At 32.3% G+C, this 21,376-nt stretch overlaps 1 protein-coding gene across 1 annotated transcript in view; it reads left to right on the top strand.

Moving 5' to 3' along the window:
* The window catches only part of LOC121369993 (tubulin polyglutamylase TTLL5-like), a 38,670-nt gene that overhangs the window by 1,780 nt on the left and 15,514 nt on the right, over positions 1–21,376 (top strand). The window contains exons 2-18 of the mRNA XM_041495075.1: positions 935–1,161; positions 1,835–1,944; positions 2,601–2,683; positions 3,342–3,448; positions 5,856–5,919; positions 6,208–6,274; positions 6,855–6,937; positions 7,512–7,581; positions 8,107–8,191; positions 9,894–9,995; positions 10,505–10,596; positions 10,951–11,058; positions 11,325–11,406; positions 12,192–12,253; positions 13,279–13,367; positions 16,980–17,012; positions 18,543–18,730. Coding sequence (XP_041351009.1) covers positions 1,037–1,161; positions 1,835–1,944; positions 2,601–2,683; positions 3,342–3,448; positions 5,856–5,919; positions 6,208–6,274; positions 6,855–6,937; positions 7,512–7,581; positions 8,107–8,191; positions 9,894–9,995; positions 10,505–10,596; positions 10,951–11,058; positions 11,325–11,406; positions 12,192–12,253; positions 13,279–13,367; positions 16,980–17,012; positions 18,543–18,730 — 1,550 coding nt within the window. The 5' untranslated portion in view covers positions 935–1,036. The remainder of the gene's footprint in view (positions 1–934; positions 1,162–1,834; positions 1,945–2,600; positions 2,684–3,341; positions 3,449–5,855; positions 5,920–6,207; positions 6,275–6,854; positions 6,938–7,511; positions 7,582–8,106; positions 8,192–9,893; positions 9,996–10,504; positions 10,597–10,950; positions 11,059–11,324; positions 11,407–12,191; positions 12,254–13,278; positions 13,368–16,979; positions 17,013–18,542; positions 18,731–21,376) is intronic.

Genomic DNA, 21,376 nt, shown 5'->3' with positions numbered 1-21,376 from the left:
AAACAATCAATTACTTATTCAGTAAAAATAATGTGAATTGATGGTATGGTTACCTACAATTTTGAAATACTGTCCTCTGATTTCAACCCTGTAATTATTATATTTACCAGAAAAAAGTATTATAACCTGATGATAATGCATATGTTTTGTGTACTTTACTTAAAAGTAGGTTCAAACATATTTTACCACAATAAATCACTATCAGTTTGTGATTGACCAATAGGTAAACAGTCTGTAATTATAGCCTCTTCTGGCATTAGACAGAACAATACTTTATACATCAACATGACAGATAAATAATATAACATTGTGGTATATTTTTAAAATACTAACAAATAACAAGCAAGGTGATTTTAATGAGTCACCTGTGGAAGTTTAATGTTTTTATTGCTTCATTGTTATAAAATCATGTACATGTATATAGAAGATGGGCTGGTGGATTTTAAATCATGGCTAGTGAATTTTAAAAATCACTGAATCAATGGTTAGTGGATGTTTAGAAAATTCTAGAATCCTGGATTGCAGTTCAAGAAATAAATGACAATCAGTAATTCAGTAGTATGTATTATGTGCCTGTGCTTAGTCAAATATTTATAATTCTATACTTCCATTTCTAATTATTGTTCATCAAAGTTTTGACATTATACAAATAATAATAAACATTATTATTAAAATATATCTACGTAAGTGTACATGGCATCTGTATGTACACCAGAATGCATCTAAACGCAACTGTATTTTCAAATATGTTATGGTGTAGTATGTCGACGCAGTCACTAAAACGGGACTGATACAATAAAGTGTGGAGTTAGTGATATTCTAATTGTTAGTTTTGTATGTTGTCGTGATCATTTCCAATCAGCATATTGTGATATATATGTAAACATTCAGCTTGAATGGTTTTATCATGAACATTGGATTATTTGCTTTGCAGAAGATGAAACGATGTGAAAGTCGATGGAAGAAAGATCAACTAGGTGACATTACGATATTTGTCTGAGCACTGTATACTGTGTTGTCCAATTTGAATGCAGTGATGGCCTCTCAAAGTGTGTCTGATACAGGCTCATTTACACCTTCAGAGAAGAGTGATGGTGATGACCACAGTGAGCATGATTCAGACTATGAAACTGACGATGGAGAAGAAGAAAATCGCAAGGAGTAAGTAAAGCAGGAATTAAATTGTTTGACCTAAAACTTCACAACCGAAATAGCTAAGGCTCACAACCATCAGTAATAATATTCAGTTTACTCTTTAAAAAAAAAATCAGGTTTTTAAATTCAATTCAATTTGGATTGAAATAAATAGAAATTTGTGATTTGAAAATAACAAAAGTGTTCTATTTTTATGTGAAACTTAAAAAAAATATTGGTCATGGTATTTAATTAAACAACAGTACAATGTCACTTGCTCAAAGATTTGTAGTTTTTATGGGGTTTTTTTTGGTCATACATACAAAATGGAAAAGGGTATTGAAGAAAGAATAGTCTAATAGTAATTGGGAAGTGTAATTTTAAAGCCATGAGCGGGTGATATTTTTAAGTATGGGTGAACATGGCTGATTTAAATTATCTACCACATATATTGACCATTGGTTTTACAAACTGCACTTTGAAATAGAAGATATTTCTTATTTACAAATAACTTTTTGTTGTCTTTTTACATCAAGGTATATAATGTCAAAAGCTTTGATTTTTGGATCATACATATACAAGATGTTTTCTCTTTAAATGGGTTTTCAGTTAATAACTTTAAAATAAATACTGCATCAGATACATTAAATATTTTACCATTACTAGGATACAGTTGAACATGCACATATTTCTGTTTCAGCCTGGGAGTTAAGAATGTCCAATGGACTGGATATGGAAAACGTACTCCTGTGATACTTTTTAGTGTAGAACCTCTGTTAAATAAGAAAAATGATTACAAGCTGATTGGAGGTAAGATTTTGCGTATGAGATAACTAAGCAAATCCATTATCTGTTGAAAATAAAATGAAATCCATTTAAGTCTAGATACGGGGAGAGTAATTTTCCTTTTGGAATTAAAGTAATAATATTCAGTAACAATGGGTGTTTAAGTATTTTTAAATTAGAATGCTTAATCATTATGCTACATAAGTACTTTTGTTTATTTTGATGACTAGTGCCACAGTAGTGGGTAACCAGAGTTATACACACCTAAAATAGTATTTGTTTGGAATTTGGACATATTCAATAGTGATTAAATTTATGTACATTGGGCAACCCTTGAAATTCACATCATCTTGGGACAGCAATTTAGTACAGATAATAACCCGATAATGATAACCTTTTGCCAATGGATAAATATTATTGTCATCGGTTGAAAGGAATATTTTTAGTTTTTATATTTGTTGTAAAAGTTACTAGTTTAAAATTGCTGTAGGCAGCTCAAAATTGCTGTCAGTGAGTATTTGTATACAACTGAAATATTTCAAAATTGCCATAGGTAACACTTTTTTTAGTTTGAGCCCTACTACTGATTGTCACAACAAATTTCAAGTTCTGGTTGAGTATTAGAGGCTGTCATTGACAGTTATGGACTGAATTTCAATTTTAATTGCTTTTTTTTCCAGAGAGATACCATTTGGCATACAAATTTGGTTCATCAGAGTGCAAGATCGTGCGCAATATCCTAACTGCACATGGATTTCATGAGGTTTCTTCTTTTTAATTTTTTATATATATATATATATATAGTAAACATTTTTCCAAAACAATATGCCTAAGCTGGCACGCTATAGTGTCAATGCATGTTATCCGTGTAAACTGATTAATAATGTAAATATTTTCTGCCAGTCATTATCAGACATACATGATACGTACATAAATTTCTACATTTTTGGTGATCGACCAAAATATAGCTTTGGGGATAGAACTACTTTTATTGTAGTTATGATCAGCAAAGGAATATTAACCTTGGACCTTAAACATAAATAAACAATGCAATGTTAGAATATAGGTACAGTAATAATAAATAATTTTTAATAATAACAACATATTTAATATTATAAAATATATTATTTTAATAAGAACTAGTTTGTTTTGTTGTATAGATATTCTTGGTGATACGGTTATGTGCAACATGCAATACATATGGGGCTAATTACTGGGTACTTTGTTAAAATTAGATGGCAAAGTTGTGAAATACAATGGTTGATTTATTTTCCTTATTATGTAGAAAGCAGGATTTAAAAAAAATAGCTGTTATTTTTGGCTTTATCCTGCTTTGGTTGAATGATGAATACCACTTGGAAGAGTCTCATAACATTTGCCGTTCTGACCGTTCACATTTTTAAATCCACTGGATATTGTAGGTTCACCCAAACAGTGCTGATTTCAACTTGATCTGGACAAATTCACATCTTAAACCATTCACTCTAAGAACTATGACCGAGTTCCAGAGAATAAACCATTTTCCAAGGTAAGTCGGTGGCGATAAAACCATAGCATAATGTCCATCTGTTAATATTGGGGATCTGATTTTACAGCTTTTTATCTGATTTCAGGCTTTTTTGGTATACAGTCAAACCTGTCTTAAGTGGTCACGTAAGGAGTAGATAAAAGTGGCCGCTTAAGACAGGTTGAGACATATAGTCTTTAAAACATTTGTTGTTATTTCTTGTTTTTGTACTGCTAATTAATGGATGTGTGCTTCACTGTTTACTATAAATAAACTTTTGACATGTCACTTCCTTCAAGAAAAACTGCAAGTGGATCGTATTAAATTAACCATTCTCAACAAGTTTGTTTTATCTGTCCATTTAATTATTTAATTTCTACTTAATGGGGTGTATTGTCATAGTAAGTGAATCTACAAATGTTAAGCGTAGCCTGCCCAGAGGCAATTATATGATTTTCATAGTCATACTTTCTTAATTGATACACAGTAGAGATGTCGGGACTGAATGGGTACTAGTATTCCTGAAGGTGTGAAGATCGGTTATTTGCTGCACCTTATCGCTGTTGTTAAATATCCCTTTTATATTATAGAAAACATTTACTGTGGCCACTTAATACAGGTGTTTTAGCGATTTGAGATTTGATTTGGGTGGCCGCTGGCCACGTTAGACAGGTGACCGCTTATTGCAGGTGCATTTACGTTATAAATCGTTTGGGAGGAGGAAAAGTGGCCACTTAAGGCAGGTGACCGCTGAATACAGGTGGCCACTAGGACAGGTTTGACTGTATATTATAAAAAATAATTTTCACAAAGTGGGATGGATTTGATCTAAAATGCAGAAAAAGTATCATTGTTTAGATATGATGTAGAGGTTTCAGCTTGTTTAAGATCATTTCAGCAGGTATTTTTAAATACTTCAGGGCTCGAAATGCAGTGTTAGTACATGCACCAGTGCATGCTAATTTTTGCGTGTGCATGTAACTTTTAAAACTGGGTGCACGCGGTGCGTGCTAATATTTTTCAAGTACTGTGTATTGCGTATACTAGTATCCTGTTGTCTATCAGATTCAGACTCAAGTTGTTGAATTTTGCGTATGCATTTCGTAATCTGTTCGCCACATGAAAACGATAACTTTTATCTTATGGGCGCATCCATTTTGTATCCCATAATCCTACTTACAACAATGGCGCCCTTTCGGTCATTTCCGTGAAATATATTTGCGAAAATTGCCGGCAATATTTCGGTTATATCCGTGAACGGTATTAGGGAAGGTGGTCGAGACCGACTTTGGGGTATCCACGCGCATAACACAGTTGTTGTCGTCACTGACAAATTGAACTCCGCCAGATCTGTGATTAATACAAAGTACCGTAACTGCCTTGTACATTTTCGACCTCAGATATGGACACTTGATCAGATGATTGCGAACGTGCAGGTGCGTTACTCGCGTAGTTGACTCGAAGTGAGCCAGTGATTATTTCAATCGCAACTTCTCGTCGAATTCCGTAGGCTAATTTATATACCAACAGATCTTATCGAGTTAAAAAAGTTGATAACTTGCGTAATACACAACACAAATATTCGTATGTTTTTGTAATAGGCCTATTATAGATTTCTGTAAGGCGTTTACGTTGGGTGAAATTATCAAATTTGATCAAGAATCAGTAATAAACGCAGTTGTATAACGTTTCGGTACTGTTAACAAATAAATATAGGTATTGCCGAATAATTCCGAATAGCTTCGTATAAAAAAAAATCAACACTGTAATCAAGGTAATTAAAATAGTATTTTCCTCATTGTTAACAGGATTTACCTTATCTTTGGTGCATGCAGAATTTTAATGGTGCATGTAACATTTTTTTCAGTATGCACCTGGTGCATGTAGATTTTTTTTTTCATTTCTAGCCCTGTACTTGTCACATCTCTGTTTAAAAATCTAAGAAAGAATTTCATGGATTTGGCTAATGGCTTGTGAATATTTTTTGTAAATGTTTGTCTCACCTTGACGAAGTAAGAAGGTGAGATATCTTTAGGTATTATTTTTTCAATGACAATGGCTGTAGCAACATCATCGGTGTTTGGTGTTTAACTCTTGACACTGCATTTTTATGTTTAGAACATTTCTCACAAATTAATTATTTGACCTATGAAATGTTATATGTAGTTGTACCTATGTATGTTCATATCAAAACATGTTAAGTTTTGTATTTAAATAAAAAATTTTTTTATAATGACAGGAGCATTCATAAAAATGTGTTGAATGCATTGTTACATACAAAATGTCTTTCTTTCTTTTGTCAGGCAATATTACACATTTATAGGAATGTAATGATATATATGTGACCAATGATGTATTCCATACATATTGCATAATGGTACTCATTATTATTTATTCAGTTATCTCACTGTGTATTTTGTTTCAATAGATCCTATGAACTAACAAGAAAGGACAGGCTCTTCAAAAATATTCAGAGAATGCAGCAACTTAAGGTCAGTTTGTTAATTTTGCAACTTATATTTAGGATTGTCTATACTGGACACAATTTTTGCTTAATAATGGGATTTAACTGGAAACATGGATAAGTGAAAATCTAAATTAATTACCGTATGAATATCATTGGTTGTTACTGCATTTATTTATCTTGTTTAATTATGTTTTTACAATGTTAAATGCATTTGTACATGAGAATTGCAGAACACTGTCAAAAAGCACCTTCTTCAGCATTCATTATGACAGGTATTCATTTTATGTTCTGATTTTGTTTCTTTTTATTGTAGGGTTTGAAACACTTTGACTTCATTCCCAACAGTTTTATTTTGCCTGGAGAATATCAAGAATTTTGTTGTAAGTAAATCATGTGCTGCTTGTTTTAACCGCAACAGCTAAATTTTTTGTGAGATTTTATTGTGTATTTATGAATAATAATCTTTTAATGAATTATTATATACATTATTGGTTGGTGTCTACTCATTTAGATTTGATGTTTGCACTATTGCTGTATTTTCTAATGTAGGCCTGTTAAGCACATTGGTATATAATGTACATCCCTGACTTTGAATATTTTTGCCCAAGAAAAAATATGTACCTCTATAATGTGCATCTTTTTTATTATTATTAGTTTTACATAACATGAAAAGTGAATACAAGGTATACTAATTTCTTCACAAACATCAGCCACAAATTAATTCTTGTATGGGTATCTGGATCCTCAATGGATGCAAAATGTTTCTACACTGGATGGCTAGATTTTGTTTGCTATGTGTTAATAGTACACAATAGTTTTTACTTTAACTAATTTTCTGATAAAATTATTGTTATTTACTTCACATTAATCATCAGGATTACCATCCACGTATAAAATATGTGAAACATAAGAAGAGGCGTGACAGATATTTTAATAGTGGTACACTTATTGTTATTTTAGCCTCCTTTCTGAGAGAGAAAGGTCATTGGATTGTCAAGCCAGTGGCATCTTCAAGAGGGAGAGGTGTTTTTCTGATAAATCATGTATGTAGTTTATTTCTAGATAATTATGGTACTTTTTGTTTGTTAAAGATATACATTGAGTATTTGTTATAGGTATGAGTAATTGTTATTTAACATATACTAATTGCAAGACCTTTATTATTTGTAGAAGAATACTCTTGCTTAATGGGGTTAAACGTATAAGATATGATTATGTAGGACATTTGTTTTATGTACACTATGCAAGTAATATGTACAAAACACTACCAACAACTCGCTTACTGATTTAAAAGAAACCTCGACCCTGCAGTGTATTTGAATAAAAATGAAAATAAGAAGAAACTTATGCAATTAATATGAAGCAAAAGCAACTTATATAAAGTTCTATATGTTTACCTTCTCCACAGTATGTAAGAATTATTGGCAAACCTGTGAAATATTAGTTAATTTTTTCACTGTTGCTTAAAGATCCCATAAGTACATGTAAGTGTCAGTTTTAAGTTTAAGTTTCTGCGTGTTAACTTCATTTTTAGAGAAACAAATTATAAGTCCGTTCAAGTTGTACTTTTTGTCAGATTATGCAGTGCTATATAAATGCAAGCACTTTCTTTTTCAGCCCGATCAAGTGCCAATAGATGAGAATGTTATTATATGTAGATATATCTCCAATCCTCTACTCATTGACGGTATGTTTGAAAAATGTTAATCTCCAGTAACAACTGTTTATTATTATGTCAGTACATTTGCTTATATTTCATTTACAAGTGATGTAATTTATTATTATTTACCAAACAACAAGTCAAAACTAATATTACTCCAGTGTAATTCTCATTTGATTATTTAGGGGATCCCTGCAGATTTTACCAATCAGACGTAATATGTTACACGTGGTTATCATGTAACTAGTCTTGCATTCTGTACTGGATTAGTTTGGTGTAATGAATCGTCATCACCTGATGTTGATATTATATTGTTTCATCCAATTTTGTCAAGTATCGCTCATTGAGACAAGTATAGATGGTAAGGGATGATTCAGTGTTGGTTCTTAATAGGTTTTTGTTCCTTGATATATTAGTAGACCATCATTTTTATATGATGAATAATGTCATGAAAAGATTTTCTTATCGGCATATTATGTAGTCTGTTTACATTTTTTAACCAATGTTCTGATTGCTTTATGTATGCTGAGATGACTTGATTTTTTTTACCAGGTTTCAAATTTGATGTTAGACTCTATGTAACTGTCACATCCTATGATCCATTGGTTATTTACTTGTTTGAAGAAGGTCTCACAAGGTAAACAAAATTCTGAGCACATATAATGACATCACAAGATGTCAGACATGCAGGCACAAATATTCTGTATTTATTATGACTGTCATTCTCACATGAGTATGCAAACCTTTTTGAAAAGTTATCATCATAGGTATCGGAAGATAGCATCAACTGGGTGCCTGGAGAGGCAGTTACTAATTCACGTTTCAGTCCTTTCAGTTGGAGATGTCAATATATAATATGACTATTTAAACTTTAGACTACTGGATTTTTTTTAAACAAAAACCACACTGAGTGGGTATAAATTTATAACTTTTACTCACATATATTCACTTAATTGTTTTATAAATACATAAAATAAAGTTCATATTTGAATCAGTAAGTATTATTGTTTTGGGGGTTTTTTTTAATGATATTTTAGATCAGTTAATGTTGATTAAAATTAGGCCAAAAAAATTAAAACGTGTTTATTTGTGGGCATTTGTGGCCAGATGTCTAGTATTTATGTCCATTATTCCCAATAATTGTGTTTTTCTGACCAGAATGGTGTTTTTAAAACGAACTATGATTCACATCCCAATATTTGGTGATTTTCATTGTTGGTAAAACATAAAAATTTAATATCAAATTAGCTGTCAAAATAGCTATCAATTCCTCAAAATGACTGCGTCATTCCGTCATTGGTGTCTACCGGCCTCGGTGGCGTCGTGGCAGGCCATCGGTCTACAGGCTGGTAGGTACTGGGTTCGGATCCCAGTCGAGGCATGGGATTTTTAATCCAGATACCGACTCCAAACCCTGAGTGAGTGCTCCGCAAGGCTCAGTGGGTAGGTGTAAACCACTTGCACTGACCAGTGATCCATAACTGGTTCAACAAAGGCCATGGTTTGTGCTATCCTGCCTGTGGGAAGCGCAAATAAAAGATCCCTTGCTGCTAATCGGAAGAGTAGCCCATGTAGTGGCGACAGCGGGTTTCCTTTCAAAATCTGTGTGGTCCATAACCATATGTCTGACGCCATATAACCGTAAATAAAATGTGTTGAGTGCGTCGTTAAATAAAACACTTCTTTCTTTCATTGGTGTCTAGAAAAAATACTTGTAAAAAAACACTTTTTCAATTTAAAATTCCCAGGTATTTTCCATTGAAAAACAAAACCGAAAGCTGCCATACTCTCAAATAACCTATTTCCTGTGTTCTGTTATTATTTCCAGTGAATGCTGTGTGCAAAACGGTGGGAAATATGAATTGGGAAATGCACTGTATACGGCGGGTGCTATATCTCGCCTGCAGTAGTCAGAAGGTTAAGCATTTAGAATTCCCACACATATTTTTTATTAGTAACTGATGCATGTCTCATTTTATTGTTTATTATGAATTGGACATTGCATAGCTAGCTAGCCTTTGTGGGAAAAACAACAGGTGACTTAAATATTTTACCTTGTCAGTCATGTTAGCATGAAAATCATTTAATGGAATAAACTTTCTTGTGTGCCTAATGTTTATAAGTGAATTTATTTAGTTTTGACTAGCATTATTATTGCATTTTGTCAATTTGAACCCGAAATAGCTTACTATAATTTACTGTAATTTGTAAACATTGAATTTAGTCATTTGTTGGTTATAAAATTTAACAAAATGAAATGTGTCTAGCAAATGAAGGTTGACTTTGGACACTCTAGCTATTGTAATAATTCTTCTTCTTTTTTTCATTTTTTTTTTTAGATTTGCAACAGTTAAGTTTGAAAAAAGCAATCGAAGTCTCAGGAATCAGTGCATGCATTTGACAAACTACAGTGTAAACAAGAAGAATCAAGATTATGTGAAGTTTGTATCAGTTGATTCACTTAATTCAGTCATTTGTTTTGACCATATGAATATGAATTCTGTTTAAATGCAATAAATTACTGTCATACTATAGACTGTTAGTTGGTCACATTATGTGGGAATGCAGGTTTAAGAATAATTATGGGTGAATGGTCAGGTCAGGTCATAGTGTTTTATGTGCACATTCAGAACAAGCTGTTGTAGCGCACACCTGTAATGGGTGCACATGTCAACATTCGCTGGTTTCTCCGTCCAGGACAGTAAAGAGGGGAGTGCCCGTGCTGGTATGTGCATGTGTGAATGGTTGTTTAGGTTGCCTTAAATACGCTGTGAACAATGAGCCAGTTGCCATGATTTGATTAAAGAAAATACTTTAGCCAGTGAATACTGTGAATGTTCATATCCTAATTCATTAAAACAAAACACTGAACTTTTACACATCTCATTACACACACAAAATGATAATCCATAAATTACATGCAACTGGGTGGGGTTTTTTCTTTTTGCAGAAATGATGACCCTGAAGTTGAAGATTATGGCAATAAGTGGTCTCTGGGAGCCATGTTACGGTACTTGCGATCTGAGGGGAAAGATACTGCAGGTAAAATTATTTAAAATTCTTAAGATTCAGTTATTTAAATACCCTTGTACATTTAACAATATTTTAGTTTTGCAGGATTTCATATTTAGTTATTTACTAATAAAGTAGATGTTTTGCCAACAACAAATATTTACTGAATTGTTATTGACTACTTTAAATAATCTGCGATTTATGGTTATTAATATAAATTAATTGTTATAAATTTGGCTAACATGTGTTAAATAATTTGTTATTGAATATTAATTATAAATTCCTGTAATCTTTGATGACTGTTTTAAAATGTTTGGGGTTTTTTAATATTATTAATGCAGATTTTGTAGCTTTTGAAGTAAGCTTTCAATTTGTCTTCTTCAGCTCTAATGATGCGCATTGAAGATGTGGTCATCAAAACGATCATCTCTGCTGAGCTTCAAATTGCAACAGCATGCAAGATGTTTATGCCACACAGAGGAAACTGCTTTGGTAAGAGATCTCTATAATGCATTAGAAAAAAAATATATTTCAAACTAGAAATCAGTTGTTGTTATTATTCCCTAAATAATTTGCATTTATATTCTGTATTCTTATATAATATTACTGTGATTGTAATTTTGATTGAAATTTTTAGTAATAGAATGATGGTTACTTGGGGGGGTTTCAATTTATTGTGTCATATGTATTGAATTTGCAATAATTTTAGCATTAGATGTTAATTATATAAATGTAGTTTTGTATATCCTTTCTTTCAGAATTATATGGCTTTGACATCTTGATTGATGAAAATTTGAAACCATGGATTCTAGAAGTGAATCTGTCTCCATCTCTTGCATGGTTAGTGCATCATGTGATCAGTGTTAATTTGCATTAATATATTTCTGTGTTTTACTACTGTTGTTTGTTGTTATTAATAGTATTTTTTTAAGTGGTATAATTCTTTAATTAGCATCTGTTAAAAGTAATTCATTGTGTTTACTTTGAATCAGAACATGTTTACAACTGCTTGTGGTTTAATATGCCCATTTTCTTTTCTATAAATATATGCCATTGTTTAATTAAAGATATATTTATTGCAAGTGCAAAAGGATTTGGTGCATGTTGTTCAGCTTTGAAGACCCTCTCCGAAATACAAATAATATTGTATTGGTATCTCTAGTGTTCAAATAATGTAATGTATATATTTTAAAATATACTTAGGAAGGCAGGCAATCAGTTCTGTTAATCTCTAGACATGTTTGGAGTATTTTAGGAAAGCAGGAATCAATCACCATATGATAAAATAATGTTTATTTGAAAGTTGAAGCTCAGAAATCATCTGAAAATAAGTTGGGACATCTTTGCGAAGTTTGGTGGATTTTACAAATAATCCATCTAGACCATGATATATTGTCCTTTGTTCATAATTAATATACTGATGTCCAAAAGAAACTACATACATAAAATTTGATTTTTTTTTTTTTTAAATACAATTTCACATCTAGTAACGTTTCTTTAGGACACACACACACATGTATATGCATAATTATCATATCTAAATGATATTTATAGCAATTTCATGAGAAACCTATTAGCACTGTAAGTGTTAAATATTTTTATATTTTTTTTATTTTGTGTTTCAGTGATACTCCACTAGATTTGAAAATCAAAAGCAATCTGCTCTGCGATCTCTTTGGACTGGCAGGTTAGAATAAAATATTCTTAGTTTCTGCTCATAATATTGCAGTAAAGACAGGTCCTGTTGTTGTTACTGTTAGCTGGTGCTTAAATTGTTCATGGCTTGTGATTGTTTTTGTATTAAAATATAAAGAATTTATAGATGGGTTTTTTTTTACTTTAAATATTTCCTAATATTACTTTAAGAATCGCAGTTTTTTAATACCAGTATTTTATAAAAGTTCATACTTTATTAAGATGAGAAAGCATGTTTAACAGTTTAACCAGGTATTCTATTATTTGAGAATGCAAAGTGTTTGCAGTTAGGAGCGTATATCCTATAACTTACACATTATATCTATGTCATAAATCCATTATTATTTTACATTATTAATCTGATTATATTTTGGCTGACAAATGGGTCATCTGTTTACATGTCATCAAGACTTGCATACCTGAGCGTAAAACGTCAATATGATTTAGTTAAAGTGCATGACATCAAACTACATTTGTGCCAGTCATGATGTCATACTACCGATGATGGTGATTTTATAACTATGATTTATTACATTTTGAATTAAAAATGTTATTTTACCTCAGTGGTAAAGCGTCTGCTTGATATACGGTTGGTCTGGGATCAATCCCCGTCGGTGGGCCAATTGTGCTATTTCTCATTCCAGCCAGTGCACCATGACTGGTATATCAAAGGCTGTGGTATGTTCTATCCTGTCTGTGGTATGGTGCATATAAAGATCCCTTGCTACTAATGGAAAAAAATTAGTGGGTTTTCTCTCTAAGACTATATGTCAAAATTACAAAATGTTTGACATCCAATAACTGATGATTAATAAATCAGTGTGCTCTAGTGGTGTAATTAAAACTTTAAACAGAATTGATTACTCGTGTTTTTTAATACGTAAAATATCAACTTCTAGTTAATCATTATTTGTCTTGGCAGAGCCCTGACAAATACCACTCGGTTGATATTTTCCATATTGAAAAACACTTGTGACGAATGCTATGTTTATAAATGTTATGTTGTGTGTATTACAGGTGTTGTTTGTCATGACCCCATGATGAGAACTATGCACCAGAGCAAACGCAACCAGGATATTGCAGCTAAGATTGCAGCTAGGTCAAAGGTAATATCACTGACCATTTTTCATGTTTAGTGGTATGAAGTATAGTATTGGCTTCAAAGTGATAGATTATTGGCTCCCATAACTGTTGCTTACTTGCTGAAGAATTAATGTAGGTTAAAGTGAGCTCTGTTAAGTCCCATTTTCATTCAGGTTTGTATTGCCTATTTTTAAATGCAGCACTGTATTTTGTTAGGTGGGTGGGTTATGCCTTTGCTAGAACTTGTTTTAAATTTTTTAAGAAACACAAAATGTATTATAAATGTTAAGTATAGATATCTGAGATATTTTAATATTTCACAGCTCATTATGCTGTGTTGTATTATAGATGTAGAATTTTGATGCAGACATCGGTCATTCCTTCATGGATGCATGTGTTTATGTTTATTTGACTCCCAGTAGCTGATGCGTTTTTCATACTGATGTGTCATTTAACATTCATCCATACATACTTTACTGTGTGTTTGCTATTCTACAGATGGTTGTACTGATTATTTCCAAACTACTTGATTGTTACTTTGTTTAAGAATTGGAGAAAAGTCTGCTGCTATATGTTATACCTTATTCAAATTAGAGGGTTATTAAACTTGGGGGGGGGGGGGGGGGGGGGGTGTGTGTGTGTTATATGTGGATTTGTATGTCCAGAAGCAAAATTGTGTTTCTTTAAGAATAGTAGTGGATGGTCAGGAACTATTACCAACACATTGTAACTCCTGTTCATCTTGATAGTTTTTCTTTGGAATTATTGGTTTCAAATCTATTTTCTCCTCCATAGGCATTAATGAAAAAAGCTTACATGGTAATTTTGTTTTGTTTAGTAATTTACTTTGAGTTAAGGTTTATTATAGTTGATGTTTGAGTTTGATCACTTATTTTCAACTGTTCTAAGGTTGATAATGTTTTAACGGTTTGAGTTGTGCCACATTTTGTTATATAAAAGAAAAAGACTATGAATACTTATAGTCTATTGTATTATTGTATGATTATGAAAAATTATATTTATTACAAGAAAAATAGGAATTATTTAAAATATAATTCACAAAAATATACAAATGACTTGAATAAGATGATAATACATTTAATAAAAAATTTAGGATATTGAATACATGACATTACATTATCCAGGATTTAAGCTCATTCAGAAATATTGTTAATAATTTGGTCAGTGTTGTTTAATAATAGTGACTCAACTTTAGAATTTTCTTAGTCAGACATAATGTGACTGATGAAAACAAAAAGACAACAAGTGGTTGAATTTACATCTCAGAAACTTTAGAATTTTCTTTGTCAAATGTACATGTAATACCGGTATGACAAAACAAAATAAAAAAAGATAATTGGTGGTTGAACTTACTTCTCAGAAAGTTAGTTACAAAATACATGTATTTACCTCAGTTCACATTTAGCAAATTGACAAATAATAGGCCTAACCAATACTACTTACATCTTAAATGACCACTAGTCACTTGTCCATATTCTGTTATTAAACAACAATAAATAACATGATAACTAATGATAATAAATTCAATTATTACATAATGAAAATATATCTGTATTCTTATTGGTCAAAAACCAGTCACATGGCCTTCCGTAAATAGTGATATTGCCCTGGGAGATTTAACCAATGAAAATTAAGATGAGACAAAATTCGATCCAATTAATGAGTAGGTAGCGTAACATAACATCAACTGCTAATTCTAATGTAAACAACCACAAATTTGTGTGACAAAACACTTTGCTATCTTTCAACAAAAAGATAACATCTTTATTCATATTGAGTTTAATCCCGCAAATACGACAAAGACACGGTCAGTAATCATCAAGTTGTGTAAGGAATATCGCAGATCTAGAAACATACATGATACATCAAAATGCATTTGGAATCGGCACTCTATGAATTTTATGTCACAAATAAAAAATGCATTTGGAGGTAATCAGTAACTGTTAAGTATAAATGTATGTTCAAATTTATCACATTTTGTGTTTTATTTTGCTATTAATATAATTTTGACACTTTTGCTGGTTATAATGTCTCGAATTTGATTTTTGTCTTGGTAATGTTTCCACAATTTGTTTCCGCATTCCTTTGCTTGTCATACAACGTCATAGGATTACATGACGTCACTAAATCCCATCAGTTGTAACGCATTGCGGGAAATTATAAGCGTTAGCGTATTTCGATTCTGATAAACAAAGCAGGAATGTACAAGTCTTATGAATAACATTATGTAATAAAATTATTGACCACATTTTGGGTAATATCATGTTTTATGGACCGAATAAATGGATATTGCCCTCGGTGACAGTCAATAATTGATAAATAGTGTCTGATATTTAATTATTGTCATTTCTTTTCTTTTTTTCCATTTATGACAATTCTTTTTATTTTAAAATGATTGGTTTCAGTTTAATGGTTTTCCATCATGGTCAGTAATGATGAAAACATCTTAGTGGTAATTTTTCAGGCATTTATTTTTTGGCAGCTGCTATTCTGAGTTTGGTCATTTGTTCAGTTTCTCTCCCGAGTTGAAATTATTCAATAATTTGATAGAATTTATTCTGAGGTTTATGTCACTGCAATTTCACGTTATTTACATGTAGTCTGTTCTAACACTAATCACTTTATAGATTCAGTATTAGTCTTTCAGAAAATTAATGGTTTAGTAGGGCTGTATTCAGCAGAAAGATTTTTAACAATGTATTTTAACATAAGCAGCTTGTTGTTTTGGTTAAAAAAAAACTTGAAATAAATTCAGTAAGAAAAGGTTGTATAGATTTATATTCATTTATCAGACAACCAGAAAAGAATGTAACAATACCAGTGGTATTTTTAGATTGAGTTGATAAACATGTACAGTTTAGATATTCAAGTGCATGTTTAATGTTACCATTTGTAGCAATCGGTCTTTTTGTACATCAAGTTACCATGTGAGATTTATGGTATCATATGGCAATATCCAACATACATGTATGTTAGATAATCATTTTATGTGTAAAATATTGACTGGTTGCTTCGCAGTCCACAAAAATTAATATAACAGATACTGATTTCTACTATTGACTGTACAAATTAACTGTACAAGTGCAACAATCAGTTTTAGTTGTAAAGGCTGTTTCTTTCTTTCTGTTTTAAATCAGATTTTAAGAAATAGAATACCCACATTCATGTCCATTATTTACATGTGATGAAACATTTATCTTAAAACATGTAACCTTTATCTTAAAACTTGTTTAATAATTTATCCAACTTACTTTTAATTTACATTTACATTTAATACATTGTGAAACAATAAGATAAGTGGCATCTACATGTAACATACACAGATGTAGTGTTCTCTATTTATGTTGGAAATGTTAAATGTTACAATCAAATGAGACTAAAATTTCAAGATAGTACACTTTATTTCTTACAATATCACTAGTACTTTGTAATTTTGCAATGTTTTATTAGTTTACACAACTCAGTGTAATTGTTGGTTCAGTTTTAGAATACTTTAACGTTTATTTTCTGCTAATAACACCTTTAGTTCTTTTGTTAGTTTTTGTTCATTTAGTCATTTGACAAACGCTTTAGACAGTCTCCCATACTTATGTGGATTTAATGTATAATTGCAGTCAGCTCGTGTTAGACCATTATCTGCGGCTTCGGTAAGTGTGTCCATGGCATGTTGTGATTGTATATTCTCATGGTTTTGCACGCTCGTGTTTCTCATGTATTGTGAAAATAACAGTTGACTGAATTTATTCACTACTTTGGGTACTGAGTTATTTATCACTGCTTCACGATCTTATACTCATGCATATTTTACAGCTTCATTATTTATCCCGGTTTTGTACTTTGGTTTGGTAATCTTTAACCTTGATGCACTTCTTATATAAAGAGTGACATAACATATTGATTATTTTATATTGCATGTTGTACTGATACAATTCAGCTGACCTTAATTAACTAATGACATATAATGTAATAACTAATTTAGTAGATTAAACATTATTTCAATATTTGATAAAATCTACTTCAATTTAATTTGCTTGGCTTGCTTGAAGTCAAAATATTTCAAAAACAACATGAAGCATGATGGATGGTTGGGGAATTAAATATGTGTAAAATTATTTATTTGAAGATACAAACCAAATTAAATAATGTCGGTAATGAGGGTACCAAACTTAATGGAGCTGTGCTACTGTTTTCAGGTTTCTTGTTTTACAATAATTCACTAATTTTATGCAACTGAGTTAAATGTTTCCAGGACAACAGTCTTAAACCGTATGATCACACATTACCATTAAATTTTCTTTAACATTTGTTTAAAAATGTGTGGATAATTTTATAGTTTATAAAATAATACAACCACTGGAAATGTGTGAAATGCATCTTTGGCTAAGCACATTGTAATATATGATGAAATAAAATGCAATATTTCAGGATACTTTCATCAATGTTTTGAGATAGGGTCACTTCTAATAAAATACAATGTACTATTGAAAATGGATTGGCAGTGTCCATATTTACTGCTATTGTTTGTTGATTTTACAAGGTATTAATAGCTAGTCATTGTTTTAAAATGACTAAAGTGAAGTATGGACTACACTTAAATACACACCAAACAGTAACTTTAGGTGTGTACTGTATTCTCTACATATCAAATCAAGGAAAGAACACTTTTTCAGACTGGATTATATTAAAGTGTTACAAGGTAGAGGGGTAATAGTGGAGTGGTGGCTTAATTGGATAATAGCATGGCAGTTAATTACACCATCAGTAATTTTTTTAATAATTTACACAGGTCTATTTTTAATGTTTTCTGTTTTTGATATTGATCTTCTTTAAGGGTAAGTTCATACATAATGATACCAGGTCCATTTAGAAGAATAATCTCTGAACATTTTTTTAATTGTAATTATAGTAAAATCACTGTGTTGTTGTTTTTGTTTGGGGGTAGTGGGGGGCATTAGGGTAACTTCTAAGCATACCACTTAGAGTGAAAAGGTTTGATGTATAGTCTAATATATATTTTGTTGACAATATGTAGCTTTGGTAGTACTGTATAGCAGTAGTTATATTTCAGTAGTAATTACCATACTCACAGTAAAAATAAATCATTAGCAGTTTCAGATGTAGGTAGCATTATAAAACTTTGCTTTAGCAGACTACATTTAGTGTTTGGTGTGTTACAGAAGCCACGTCCCATGTCTGCCAATACTCCAGTCGCTTCCATTTTTAATGAAAAGCCGAGTTCCAATTCCGCCATGTCTGGTTTGAACAGTGAAGAGATCAAGATGGTGAGGCGAATTAAAGAGGAGGATCAAAGGAGAGGTGGCTGGGTGAGAATCATGCCAACAGCAGACTCCTGGGAGATCTATTCGTAAGTGGGACTCTGTTTTTCATACTTAGGTGATTTGAAAATCATATTCTTCTCAAGATATACTGAAAAAAATAAGAAACTTCCGCTAACTTTGCTTGAACATAACTTGATGAAAACAAACCGGGGGAATAATTGTTATATATGCGTTTAAAGAGTGTTCCCTGATGCATCGTTTGGTGCAAAAATCATGGCCATAGGTTAACAGAAACTGGGAGAAATTTTGACCAAGTGTGGTAGGGGTTAAAAATAAAAACACCCACTTAATAACGGGTATGACCACCTCTTGAATTGACCACTGCAGTGCATTGCAGGCGCATAGAATTGACTAAAGTGTTGGTTTCTGCCTGTGGAATATTGTTCCATTCCTGAATGAGCGCTTGACAAAGTACGTTGACGTTAGCGGGTGGGTTGGGACGACGCCTCAATCGTCTGTCCAGACTATCCCAGACATGCTCGATGGGGTTGAGATCAGGACTTTTAGCGGGCAAGTCATCAATGAAATCAATGTTATTTGTCCTAAGAAAATTTACAGTGTCACTAGCTGTATGAGAGGTGGCATTATCATGCTGAAAAATCGAGATGTTGGCGTTTATGGAACAGAGGAATGACGTGATGAGCAAGAATGTCATCGCAGTAACATTGAGCATTTAAATTGCCATCAATGACGACTAGTGGTGAACGATAACCATGGGCAATGGCTGCCCAGACCATGACAGAACCCCCGCCACCGAAGCGAGCTCGTTCAATAACACAACAGTCAGCATAGCGTTCATTTCTCCTACGGTAGACGCGCACCCTGCCATCACCACGTTGTAAAGAAAATCTGGATTCGTCCGAAAAAAGAATGGTATTCCAGCGTCGCCGTATCCAACGAGTGTGTACACGTGCCCAATTAACACGATTTAGACGATGACGTTGCGTTAAAACGCATCCGACGTAAGGACGTAGTGCATGTAAACCGTTCTCCCGCAGACGATTACGAACAGTTTGCCCACTGATTCGGTTATTATGAAGCCCAGTGTGTTTGCAGCAGTAGCAGTGGCAGTTTGGAATCGATTGCGCAAATGCGTGTTCATGATATAGCAGTCTTGACCATGCGTTGTAACACGCGGACGTCCACGATGTGGCAAGTCGTTGGTGCTTCCTGTCGTTCGAAATCTTACGCGAAGATTTCGTATCGCTCGACTAGAACTCCCAACATGCCTTGCAACGTCTTCTGTCGACATGCCAGCATCAAGCATGCCAATCGCCCGTTCGCGTAAATTATTGGGTATTCTTGGCATACTAAAAATGCTACAATGTAAAAAAACGTTAAGTTGTTTAAAGATTTTGAAGCGTTTTCCTTCACTTGACAACAATGTCAGTAAGACAAGTAAAACAAATTGACCGAATACTACACGGGACATGTCGAACCATGCATGCACGTACAAATTGAATTTCATGTTGTCGACGATTAACAGTGCAAAAATAATCGATAAAATTCATGAATCCTGATAATACAGCTCAAGGCTAATACTACCTATATAATTTCATTACACAATGAATTCTTTAACACAACAAATACTATATGTACAAATCGGAAGTTTCTTTTTTTGTTCAATATATATACATTGCATAAAAGTATCCTCCATACATTCTTTAGCATTGAGAGATATACATTGTCAAATTAAGAAGTCCTGTAAATAGGGACCGCGGACACTTTTTAAATATGACAAGAATGATATTGATTTTTTGCTATACTGAAGAAATACCTTTAAAAGAATTTAAAAAATGTTTTAAAAATTCAAATTCAATTAGCCCCGACCCCCAAAATAAAACATTTGTAATCAGGGTAGGTAACTCCGTTTTGCAAAAAAAAACAAAAAAAAAGTTTGACACACTCAAAATTGTAGGAATGTATTCATTATTTTCAAATAAAATACCTTCAGTACCATTAATATAATCAGTATAATCAACTAATTGGTCATTATAATAACCAGCCACCCCCAAAAAGGGTTCAACATAAGAAAACGGCCATTTTTGTTGCAAGCATGTATACATGTATCATACAACATGTGGAATGTAATAAAACTCATTTGTGCATTACAAATGAACATTACCATCATCGTCATTATCACAGCATTCTATTGTACAGAGTAAAGAGCATCAGTCGGCCATGGAAAAAGTGATATACAGGTCAATGGTCAATATGTAAGAAGACAAAATGTGTACCATTAATGTTGTATCTCTGTCAAATGTCAATTTGTGTGTGTGTGTTATATGAGAGATAGAGAGAAGTGAGACAGTGAAAGAGGGGGAGAGAGGAAAAGAAGGACAGAGCAAGAGAGATAACAGATGTATGTGTTAGGTTTTGGGAAATCGAGTTTCTTCATAATTACAAAATTTGGAATAATTAGAGAGAATGCTTCATTGTTGTTTGTATGGTTTTTTATTTTTTTTAAATAAGTTAGTGGCATTAATTTTTTTTTACATCACCCATGCTGTGTTATTGAGACAATTATATACACATTTAGTGCTGTCATTGTCAAAGGTGTGCAAACAGTGGTTTAATTGGTGAAACGAAAAGTCGTAGAATACATGGTTAGGATTTTAAAAAGTTTTTTTACACATTAAGTATAATGTCAAAGTTGACATTTTTACCTGGGT

This window comes from Gigantopelta aegis, chromosome 4 (genome assembly GCF_016097555.1).
Source record: "Gigantopelta aegis isolate Gae_Host chromosome 4, Gae_host_genome, whole genome shotgun sequence".
Classification (NCBI taxonomy): Eukaryota; Metazoa; Mollusca; class Gastropoda; order Neomphalida; family Peltospiridae; genus Gigantopelta; species Gigantopelta aegis.
Note: the sequence above shows the minus strand (reverse complement) of the source record. Positions and strands in the feature narration are given on the sequence as shown.